Source organism: Haematobia irritans, chromosome 2 (genome assembly GCF_050003625.1).
Source record: "Haematobia irritans isolate KBUSLIRL chromosome 2, ASM5000362v1, whole genome shotgun sequence".
In the NCBI taxonomy this organism is placed as follows: domain Eukaryota; kingdom Metazoa; phylum Arthropoda; class Insecta; order Diptera; family Muscidae; genus Haematobia; species Haematobia irritans.
In genome coordinates, this window is record NC_134398.1 from 59,719,651 (window position 1) to 59,732,154 (window position 12,504).

The 12,504-nt window shown below is 32.9% G+C and overlaps 1 protein-coding gene across 2 annotated transcripts; it reads left to right on the plus strand.

The window, feature by feature from the left end:
• Positions 1-98: 98 nt before the first annotated feature.
• Smg5 (Smg5 nonsense mediated mRNA decay factor) lies at positions 99-11,092 on the plus strand. Of its 2 annotated transcripts, XR_012719171.1 has the most exons (8): positions 99-256; positions 2,843-3,034; positions 6,480-8,161; positions 8,219-9,513; positions 9,780-9,912; positions 9,979-10,137; positions 10,204-10,746; positions 10,799-11,092. XR_012719171.1 is itself a non-coding variant. In XM_075294347.1 (7 exons), exons 2-7 carry the CDS (start codon positions 2,862-2,864, stop codon positions 10,443-10,445), a joined length of 3,684 nt encoding a protein of 1,227 aa, XP_075150462.1. In that variant the 5' UTR covers positions 99-256; positions 2,843-2,861; the 3' UTR covers positions 10,446-11,092. The 2 variants fall into 2 exon arrangements, 1 of the variants encoding a protein (XP_075150462.1); XM_075294347.1 differs by having other exon boundaries at positions 10,204-11,092.
• The last annotated feature ends 1,412 nt before the right edge of the window (positions 11,093-12,504 follow it).

Sequence of the window (12,504 nt, forward strand, 5' to 3'; positions counted from 1 at the left end):
TCATTTCAAGAAATAGAATGTATTTCCGCCAAAAATTGGAATAGATGTTAATTGACAAATACAACTGTGTCCCTCCGTTATCGATCCAATCATAAGCAAATCGATTTTATACCATCACAAAATTCCCTGAAAAGCAGACGCAATTAAAAAAGGCAGCTGGATTTTTTTCACAAAACATTCTGAAAAGATAATTTTGGTTGAGAACTAACGCATATAACGAAAAAAGTAATAAAGCAGGATATACATATTCGTAAAGGTAAGTAGTTCCATACGTTCGCGAATCATTTGAGTGTGATATTGTTTGTGTAAAAGAAGAAAATCATCATATATACGTGTTAAATGTATATTGCAAAATATTTGACACACATACATACATGAGCATTAAAAACTGGTCAGAAAGCCTAGCCAAAAACAATGTGAATGTTATTTTAAGTATTGATTATTCAACTGAAAAGCAACGGTAGGAAATGCCGAGAAAACTCTCGTAATTACCATTCAATTCTAGAGGTCGTATGTACAATATGCGAGAAAAAAGGACTGCAATTATGCCAAGATCCATTATTTGTACAATGAAATATTAGGTTTGTCGTTTCTTGATGTTTAAGTACTTTAAACTCACTACAAGCATATGTGAAATGCCTACTTCGGGTACGAAGGTAGTGTTGGTGAAAGAATATATGAAATATTTATATTGTTAAAGTTTTTATAAACTGCAAGTTCGTATTCCATTATTTTGAAATTTTATTTCCCAAAAATAAGAGCATCTCAACTGGCTTTGCTGCTTGACGCTAAAAGGTGTCAGACTTGTCAACATCATCAATGGATACACATACTCATGTGATGCTGTATGGTATTAAAATTATGGGTTTGACTAGCATCGGTTTTTGTCCTTTCATTTCTGTAGTAATATTGATATCAACTTGGCGATTTAATGTCTTCCAAATGAAATTTTTAGATGTATTATGATTATTATTTCTTTGCCGTCGCATTTGTGCATTGGTATGTAACTTCCAGAAGGAACAGTCTTTTGTTACACGAATTGTATCGGAATGATTATTCTGAGTCTATTTCGGATGTCCGTCTGCCTGTATAACACTATGTATATTTGTGTCCAAAATTTAGCTCGCAATTTAATTCGTATTTGCCATACTTTAAATCATGCATGGTTTTTTATATTTATTTAAAGTATTATACTATGTTATACAAACCGTTATCTTCCTAATATTCTTAATGTATATCTCTACTTTTAAAACATCAACAATAATTCAATATTATTTTCTTCACATTTCATATACTTTGGTAATCTGTTGTAGATTTGTAACCCTTTGTAAAAAAGACATTTTTGCCCCGCACTCGTTGATCGTTAGATTCTGTAGTTTTCTGCATTTCTTAGTCCATGTGATTGAAAATCTCCTACCATTTGTAGTTGTTCAGTTAAGTACCCTGGCACATTTCCCATTTTCATTTTTTGTATAAAGACCAAAGTATTAATTTCTAAACGTTGTCTTATATTTAGCCAATTTACTGCTTCCTTATATTCATTAAAATGACTGAATTATTATTCATTATATTCAGTCATTTTCATGCATCCATTTCTAGGTATATATCCCCTATATACACCTATATTTCGAAAGAAAAAGTTTCATAAATCTTCACCCATAATCCTTGATGAAGGCGAGTATATTCTTTAGCCTACAGTCTCGAAAATCAGTTGTAGATTAGGTTAGAGTTATTGAGAGCTCTTTATTTTAGGCTCACTTAGACTGGTCAGTCCGTTTAGATAAAATACGTGCGTAAATTCTATCCTAATAACCATTGCATCAAGGTTGTTAACAAAAATCGATAATAGCCAGAAATGAAAAGCAACTCAGTATATTGTTTCTTCTAAGTGATAATGACGGATGCTGCATATAAAATAGTAGGATTTTTTCTTCTGCTCCAAACAAGTTCTACAAATATGTATTATCATTTATCAGGTCCACATTTTTACTGCCTTAAATTTTCACATTTCTTACTGCACATGCCGTTGAATTAATTAGGACCCAAAAACGCTTTTTATATTTGCAAAAATGTGGGTCTTTATTGAAGAACAACAAATATACACCTATTTTTGTCTCATGTACATTACCCAATTTTTTCAAAAATGTCCATATTACCTGTATTTAATTTCAAATATAATTAAAATTTGGTACAAGGTTATCCTCCACGAAGTCTTATGCCCTGTTCCTGTAAATCGTACTTAAAACCTTTCGAAAGAAAAACAGCCAATCGAATTCGAATTAATTTGGAATTTTATGGTTTTGAATGTTTTGTTTATATGAATATAAATTCATCTTTCGAATTTAACAAATGTTTTTACTTTATATTGTATATATTCGTCTCCTACTCGACAGCAAACCATTAAGTTGTCTTTAGAAATAGAAGGAAAAAATCAACACTAATTAAAACTTTCGTATGAGATGGGGGAGCATGGCTTTAAACATACGAAATATCAACCAAATCGGTTCTGATTGTTATGTACATAATCAGATGATTTATGCGGATATATTAAGCCATTTTACTGTTATTTCTCTTGAGCGACAATGATTCGTTGTTTTGATAAGATATTTTCCAATCGCATGAAGTAAGTATGCGATATACAGTATGAGTCTGAACATTAACAGTGGCCTACCAAAGGAAAGATTCCACGCTTAATTTTAGGAAATGTTCACAATACTTTACAGTTAATAACCGAATAGGAAAGAATTGTTAGAAAAACCTTTGCTTTGTCTAGACCTTATTTTAATTATGCTCTAGTTTATTACTTAATTTGTATTTAATATGTATTTTCTGTTTATTTCAGGTTTTCTTAATCTTGTGATATGGACACAGTTCTGAGTTCCGGAGGCTCCAATGCCTCCGGAGATAGTATTGGAGGTATTAGTAGTGGGAGTCGTGGCGGAAGTAACGGCAAAAATAACAAACTGAAACGCACTGGAGACACAACACATGTTTCACAAACTGATGTTAATGCTGAAGTGAAAAAGATTTACCAGTAAGTTCCCATTGTCACTTTTTATTTTTATAAACAAAAATTATTAGAAATTATTGACAGACAATGAAAAGTTATCCGTATTAATTAAACAACTTCCATTTCGAGATAACTTTTAATTCAACGGAAATTTCTTCTCAGCAAGCATATTTTTGAGATAAAAAAGTAAAAAAATTGATTTCTTTCAAATACATGCCTTTTGAAGATTATGCTAACTAAAAATTTTATATATTTAACTCTAGTTTCAAAATTTTGCGTTTTATCATTACATTTTTGGAGCTTTATTCTGCAAATGACAGCCTCTGAACTAAATATTTCGATTCCATTGATCACACCAATCAACTATCTAACTAAACAGTATCAAATAATCATATCTTGATGTTATTGCTTCTACACGAGCCAAAATGTTTGTTGATTTGTATAAAGCGATGATTTTTTTATTTCTATCAAATCCCAGCAAGCATTTACATATGATTATAAGCGTTCAAATGTAAGTGAAAAACTTATGAAACCTTTGCTGTGACACAAAAGACATCAAAGTAAGCATTTTATAATCGAGAAGGACCTTAATTTATAAGCGTTTAAAAGACGATTGCAAAACATGTTTTGTAAGTATAGTAATTGGCTTTGCTGCTTGATGCTAAAAGGTGTCAGACTTGTCAACATCATCAATGGATACACATACTCATGTGATGCTGTATAGTATTAAAATGATGAGTTTGACTAGCATCGGTTTTTGCCCTTTCATTTCTATTTTGAAATTAATCACTATACTGTAGTAATATTGATATCAACTTGGCGATTTAATGTCTTCCAAATGAAATTTTTAGAAGTGTTAGTATTATTGATTTGCCTTCGCATTTGTGCATTGGTATGTAACTTCCAGAAGGAACAATCTTTTATTACACGAATTGTATCGGAATGAAATTCTGAGTCTATTTCGGATGTCCGTCTGCCTGTATAACTCCATGTATTTTTGTGTCCAAAATCTAGCTCGCAATTTAATTCGTATTTGCCATACTTTAAATCAAGCATGGGGTTTTTTTATATTTATTTCAAGTATTATACTGTGTTATACAAACAGTTATCTTCCTAATATTCTTAATGTATATCTCTACTTTTAATAAAATCAACAATAAATGTTTAACTAAACAGTATCAAATAATCCTATCTTGATGTTATTGCTTCTACACGAGCCAAAATGTTTGTTGATTTTTATAAGGCGATGATTTTTTATTTCTATCAAATCCCAGCAAGCATTTACATATGGTTATAAGCGTTTTGTAAGCGTTCCAATGTAAGTGAAACACTTATGAAACTTTTCTGTGACACTTAAAATTTGCAAAATCTCATCGGTTCTTTATTTGAAACGTTAGATTGGTCCATGACATTTACTTTTTGAAGATAATTTCATTTAAATGTTGACCGCGGCTGCGTCTTAGGTGGTCCATTCGGAAAGTCCAATTTTGGGCAACTTTTTCGAGCATTTCGGCCGGAATAGCCCGAATTTCTTCGGAAATGTTGTCTTCCAAAGCTGGAATAGTTGCTGGCTTATTTCTGTAGACTTTAGACTTGACGTAGCCCCACAAAAAATAGTCTAAAGGCGTCAAATCGCATGATCTTGGTGGCCAACTTACCGGTCCATTTCTTGAGATGAATTGTTCTCCGAAGTTTTCCCTCAAAATGGCCATAGAATCGCGAGCTGTGTGGCATGTAGCGCCATCTTGTTGAAACCACATGTCAACCAAGTTCAGTTCTTCCATTTTTGGCAACAAAAAGTTTGTTAGCATCGAACGATAGCGATCGCCATTCACCGTAACGTTGCGTCCAACAGCATCTTTGAAAAAATACGGTCCAATGATTCCACCAGCGTACAAACCACACCAAACAGTGCATTTTTCGGGATGCATGGGCAGTTCTTGAACGGCTTCTGGTTGTTCTTCACTCCAAATGCGGCAATTTTGCTTATTTACGTAGCCATTCAACCAGAAATGAGCCTCATCGCTGAACAAAATTTGTCGATAAAAAAGCGGATTTTCTGCCAACTTTTCTAGGGCCCATTCACTGAAAATTCGACGTTGTGGCAGATCGTAAGTCTATTCATGATGAAATGTCAAAGCATACTGAGCATCTTTCTCTTTGACACCATGTCTGAAATCCCACGTGATCTGTCAAATACTAATGCATGAAAATCCTAACCTCAAAAGAATCACCCTTTACATGGTTAAAATACACGTTTTGCAAATGCTTAACAAACACGGTTTTTTAATGAAATTAGTAAGCCTTTAAAACATTTTTATTGTTTCGAATCTGTTTTTTTTTATTGATTAACTAAAAAACATATTTAATGTTATTTTTTATTAGTATAAAAATATAAAATTAAATTTAAAAAAAGGAACTTCGCATCCACTCAAGATTTTCTGTTATTCGCAGCAATATTAGTTTTTTTCCTCCACCTTTTCAATAGCAGTTTGACAAGTGGCGCTGATTAATGATTGAATTGCTGCCGAAAAAATATTAAAGAAATAAGAAAAAAAAATAAATAAAATATAAGTTAAATAAGTACCTTACCAATACGCACTATCCAAAGAAGTATTTGTTGTGGTTGGACTTGGATGCGTCACATAAGCAGTTTATGGGGATGCAACAGCATCATTAATGGGGTCGACGATGTAATTCAAATTGTTCTGCGACATGATCTGGTATGAGTGGCACAAATATGTAAGACGATCTGGTGTAGAACTGTTTATGTTATATCGTCAAGCGCATGGTGATCTGGTGATTCGTTTAAACTAAGATTTTCGGCTTGGTAAATATTAAAATTGGATAATTGAAGCGGCTTATAGAATAAATTATGCAAGTCTTGTATCCTTAGTCCTTGAATTACAAATTCGTTACCAGATTCATATCTGAATATGGAAATAAGTTTGAAAATTAATTTTTTTTCTGTAGGCATTAAATTAATAGAAACTCACCTTTTAATAATTAATTTGACACAATTTATTTACACAACTTTTTGGCAAAATTTTCAATGATAAGTTTTGTTTAATTTTATAAAACAATTGCATTTACAAGCAAACTGTAAACAATGTTTGCAAAACACTTGTATTTGCAAACAAATAGCATAAACTCTTATTTATGCAAGCTTGGTGCAATCAAAATTTACAAAACGCTTGCCAATATGCTTGCTGGAATATTTTAACAAAAAAAAATTTATAGATTTTTTTATATATGTGGTCAGATTATTAGGGCTTCTGGTTCAGACTAATCCAATAATAAAAAAATTCGGGGTTGTCAGCATTGTAGTTATATTTAAAGCTTCGCCGCATGTGTTTGTTTATAAAAATAGGTTGGCGGTCATATCTATTTATGATTCTGTATCAACCAACCCAAGAATTTTACAATTGGTTTAACCAACTATCTCATGTAACTTGTTTTTTTTTTTAAGGCAACTTTATATTGTAGTAAAACAATTAGACGATGAGAAGAAACATATATCTGGAATTTCCCAATTATTTCAAAATGATTTGGAACAAAAACGAGCTCAGATTGTTCAGCTCTGTATACAAATCATTTTTAAGGATTATCAATCCGTCGGTAAACGAGCTCGTGAGATTATGTGGCGAAAAGGCTATTACGAATTCATAGCTTACGTCAAGAAAAACTGGGGCAAAGAATTGAAGGATACAAGTCAACCTGGCGCTGAGGAAAGTATACAAAAAATTGAGCGATTCTTATGTGCCGGTATTCTCAATTACAAACGAATTGCCGCTAAAATGGAGGAGATATATGATTTAGACCTTAAATATTTAATAGATTTTACCATTATAAGTGACACCTATCTCAAAGAACTAAAAGAGAAAGAAAAGCAGAACAAAGGAGATACTTGGTTGGATGTTGATGACATTAACAATTACGCTGTGGATAAAAGCCTAGATGCTGTATCGTTTGCTTTAGACACCATCCACTCATCTCTCTTAAGCTTAGGCGATCTTCATCGTTACTTTTTGGATTTCAGAATTAATACAAAATTAAACATCAACAAGCAATTGGCTGCCAAATACTATTTCGAAGCTTTTAAACTAAATCCAGCTATTGGGATGGCCCAAAATCAATTGGGAACTTTGTACTACGGCCAAAATTATGATCTGGACTCAATATACCATTACCTATATTCTTTGGTTAGCTTGATACCGTTTGAATTGAGCGAGAACAATGTCTGCAAACTTTTTTCCGTCCATGCTGATTATTTGACCAAAATGGATCCCGATAAGATAGAATTTAGTTTGCAAGATTTTTATGCCCGGTTTTATTTGATTGTGGACATATTCTTTTTCGACAAAGAGGTGCCCGACTTCAACTCATTGTGCCATTGTGTGCTGGTAGATCTGCGTAAAATCTTATGCTCGAAAACTTTTAACGTGAACGATTCTAGTATATTCAAAATTGTATCGATATTGTTTTTCTGTTTGTCCAAACTCAAGATGATAAACTCTCAGAAAGTCTATTCCCTGAATGCTTTCTTAGTAGCTGTATGCTCAGACTTAATGGATGCTTGCATTGTTAGCTTAGAGCAAACAATATTGGCAAAAACAGCTGAAAATGAACAATTTCACATCATGTATGCCAAAAAATTTGAAGAATTTGATATGCTAGTTCGTAAATCACGTAATGAATATAAAAATTGGCTGTCTACCACTGGTGAAGCTGAAAGAAAGGAGAAGAAACAAACACAATTATCGCAGAAAGATTTTTCATCTGATTCGCGCGATTCCCAGAGATCTCATGATGAGTATGTATGTAAAACTCAAGACAGTAGTAAACAAATGAAAGACGACATTAAAAATGATGGCGAACCAAATTCTACACGTTCTTCGGATGAGGCCAAGGAAAGCGATTTGAAAACTCCCCTATCGTGCAAAAGTAAGAAGCGGGGTATGAAATTGAGGAGACGACGACGAAAGATTGCTCAATCGGATGACAGTTCCTGTTATGATACTGAATCGGATATGGATACCGACTTTTCAACGGATGAAGAGGATTACACAGATTTAAGTTCTAACTTCGATACAGATTTCAGTGATATAGAAGCCGCAGGTGAACCGGAACCGGAAAAAGAACTTGAACAAGGTATATAGCACTAGCAAATCACATGTTCACTAATAATTATTTTTAAAATCTTTTTAGTTGAAAACAAGCATAAACATAATAACCTATGTCATAACAATTCACGTCATGGTTCGAAAGAAAGTGTTTATACCAATGGGAGTGTTGGCCCTAACTTCTCAGACAATGAGGATATCGTTATCGAAGAAGAAAATATTATCTATCCCGATCAAGACCAGGACAAGTTGGAAAATTTAACAACGTCGGCTTTGCGCACTTCATCTCAAGACATTGATTCGGAAGAGCTTTTAAAGAGTTTCGAAATTTTACAGCTACACACCAACAGTGCTGCTTTGAACTTCACTAATTGTGATAACGAAGAAACCCAGAAAAATGCTACCAGCGATCACAAAGCTTGCGAAGAAACAAATAAAACTAACGGAGAGCCCCCTAAGAAAATGGTCTATCGCAATAAATACACCAAAATTAATCCAAATATTGTGGTTGACTTTGCTAAAAATGAACCCACTATTAGGGCTTTGAAAATCCTATTTGATTGGTTAAGAATTAATCATGAAATTCTCTTTGGTTGCTACCACTCAAACCCAGAGTTCATACATAAAATAATGAAATTATTAAATTATTGTAACATTGATATATTTACCAGAAAGGTGTTTTTTGAAAGAGAATTCCTCACCACACCCAACGTGCGCCAAACATTGTGTGATCTTTTCGATGTGAGAGCCAATGTACCTTTATCGGAGGATTTCGTTTTCAAAAGTTTTGATATATTCCAATCAACTCAGATTACACTGGATTGGGAGACAACTATACGTGAAAAAGTAACTACTGAAGAGGAATGCATATTGCGAATTTTCAAAATGGTCGATTTTGGCTTCTTCATTTGCAAACAAAAGAAATTTAATTATCGTTTTTGTGTAAAGGCCCGAAGATTTACAGAGAATACCAAAAAGAAACGAGAAGAGAAAAAATCCTCCTCACGTCGACGAGAAAGGCGTACTGCAAAAAACGCTGCTCGAAAACGCACTGAAGGTAGAACACGTCGTTATTCGGATCGCAAAAATGGAATTGTACGGAAGAGTTATACAAGCAATGAGGAAAAAGATACCGTAGAGGAGTGTAAACGTATGCCACGAAAAGGTTATTTACGCAATCGCAATACCGACAAGTCAAATAGTAATGGAGCTACTGCTGGTGGAGGTACCTCGGCATCTACAACAACTAACAGTGCTATCTGTGAAAAAGTTCAATCGAGCAGTGGTGCTGATGAGGAACGATCTGAAGCAATGTCGAAAAAATGTGAAATTATGGGAAAGCTATGGCTAAAAAATGAAGTAGAGACTTTGGAAGAAGAGGTAAGTGTTTATGTTTAAATAGTATCTAAAACATATTTAGAACGAACTATCATTCAACATTTTTTCCTAAAAATGATCAAAATCCTAGGTGAAGGAAGTTCTAGATAAAAGCCCTTCTGTTTTTAATTTTTTAAGTGATTTTTTCTACAAAATTGTTAAAAAAAATCATTTTTGCTTTAATCAATTTGTCTTTGGCAGTCTATAAAGACTAATTTTATTTCTTTAAAAAAGTGTTCTCATTTGAATAATTTTTTTATCTTTTTTAGCTCCGCAAGAACCCTATGAATATGATAATGACACCATTCTTGGTGGTAGATGCTAAAGCTTTAACTGAATACAATGGTATTGTTAAAAACTTGGTTAAAAGTAGGAAATTCATCGTGCTTATACCAAATGCTGGTGAGTAAAACATAGTCTTATTATTATTCGAAATTATTTATCGTTATGTATGTGTTTCACTTGAAGTCTTCAATGAATTGGATGAACTAAAGAAACGCAGTGAAAATGCGCGCAACGTTATTCGTTGGTTGGAACAAGAATTCAAACATGGAAATCGTCACATGCGTGCACAGAGGGATAATGAAAATTTGACTTTATCTCTAATTAAGATTCCAAGGAAACTAGGTAAGCTATGAGGCCCATCATTTGCACATTATATGTTAATTTTTTGTTTTCTTATTTTCAATTTAGATCGCGATGGCTCCGTTTTCTTGCAAATAGCTCAATTCTGTAATCATTTAGTGGCCAATCATTCTGATCCGAATGCCACCGAATTTCAATCGAATGTGGTTACATATCTGTCCGGAGATTCGTTGCACGAAAAGCAACGCAATCAAAATAACTTCAGCTTTACGGGCATTTTAGATTCCATACCAGTACGACATGATCAAATTGCGAATTTCTATGCGAAATTTAAGGCTAATAAGAAATGAATTGAATTAACAACGCAGGATTAACCCTGCATGGAGGAAATGCGCCGTTGTCGTCGTCGTCGCCCTTTAGCTGTCGTATCGAGTATTACATACAACACAAACAAAAAGCAAAGAACGTTAATGAATGCGAGAAGAACGCCTCTCGCCGTGTTAACAACAAATAATCAAAAAACTCAAAACAAACCTCTTAAAATCAACAACTACAACATCAAACAACACCATGCTAAGCGTAAGGATCGGTAATGGGATTTTAAAAGCAACAACAATTAACCCTTTATCGATTTTACGAAAATATTTACGTGTAAGCTGCTGCTATAGCTTGCTTAATTTCCACTAAAGAAAAATTTTTACAGATTTATATCTGGATGGGGTTTTTCTGTTCAGCCGAGACAAAATAGCGGAATTGTGCGGGTGTGAGTGAGAGAGTGAGTGAGAACATGCAGTTAGCGTTCCGAAGCAAAAACAAAAACGTTTCAAATTTCAAAAAAAAACTTAATTTTTTCTCAGCCAAGAAATGGAATGTTTAGGAAGCGGAACCAATTAATTAAAAATTATATTAATGCAATAGAAACAAGGATTACAAAATTTTTTTGCTTAAAACCCGTTTTAAACAAAAAATAATAGAAAATCCTTTAAAACACCTAAAACTTAATGATTTTCTGACTGACATATCCCATAACTTGATCTTAGTTAGTGGTAAAATTGAATATGTATGTTTTTAGCCATCCGAGTTTAACACGCCTGGATGTTATGCTAGAAAATACGAATCAACATGTCTGCTCAAAGATCTTAATTGCTGTTTTTTGTTTAGAAAATGTCTCGGAGAAAGCTTGAACAGTTTAAATTAAATTCATATAAAAACATTTCTAATTTAGAGGGATTCCTTTGGATTACAAAAATGAATTGAACAATTTTTAAGCTTTCAATCCAGTCCGTTGTCAGTTACGTTGTCATCACAACATTGACTATTCTGCCGCATCACCAAATTTCTGGAGTTTCATTGATTAATTTCGTAATAGAATTTTGGAAAGATTAGATTTTTCTAATGCAATGCAGCAGTAGGTCATCTCACAAATATGTAGAGGAGAAAATGTAAATACGTATGCTTTAGAAGAAAAAGATATGAAGTGTTTATTCTTTCGATGGAATTTATGACTTCATCACTTTTAGAAGCTACTAGATGTAGTTATTTTAGCTTCTTTATGTTTCAAATTTATGCTCACTATTACATTAAAATATTACAGCTTTGATACAACCATTTCCTAATCAGTATAATTTGTAGTAAATTTTTCTTCTAAAGCAAACACATTATTTTTCTCCTTTTTTCAAAATTAATAGTGATTGTAATAATTTTGTATATGTATTCATTCAATTCAAAATAAATATACTACTCCTCTTTTTATATATATATATTTTTGCCACAATAAACATTTTTCAGTCACCACATCACCCACAATATACATAAATATTCATTTATAAGAAATTAGTTAACAAATATGAAAAGATTCATATGCATTAATATTTTCCGTGGCTTTGGGTAGATTTCATACTTAAAATTTAATGGTTTCGCAATTAAAATCAGTTTCTATGCCAATCCTCATATTTTTATACTGTATAAAAAGGATATTTGCAACACCAAATTATTTTGAAAGATTTGTATCATAGATTTTGGTTAGTAGTAGATTTTTTAATATCCAACATCATCTGTCTATACAAGGTGTGCGGGTATAGTGCTAACACAATGTGACACCTGAATAAATTTTAAACAATTTCAATCAATTAGAGTCAACTTTTCTACTTAAGCCTAGTATTACGATTTTCAGTGAAATCCCTATATAGCACGTTGTACCATCGTGAATAGGTAGCTTAGCTTTACCTGTTCGCCCGAAGCCGTATTCGGAGTATAGTACATGTGATTGCAACACAAGTACTACAATCCGAATAAGGTTTAGTCATACATTGTTGCGAACTTGTGCTCTTAGTCCTAGGTTTAAAGTATTTATGTGTCATCTGGAAGATTTAGTTACTCCTTAACTCCCCCAAAATAGGAAATTTTTAT

Coding starts and splice junctions, on each gene's coding strand:
- Smg5 (XM_075294347.1), top strand. CDS start 2,862: ATGGACACAGTTCTGAGTTCCGGAGGCTCCAATGCCTCCGGAGATAGT. Junction 3,035..6,479: donor GAAGTGAAAAAGATTTACCA/GTAAGTTCCCAT, acceptor TTTTTTTTTAAG/GCAACTTTATATTGTAGTAA. Junction 8,162..8,218: donor GGAAAAAGAACTTGAACAAG/GTATATAGCACT, acceptor AAATCTTTTTAG/TTGAAAACAAGCATAAACAT.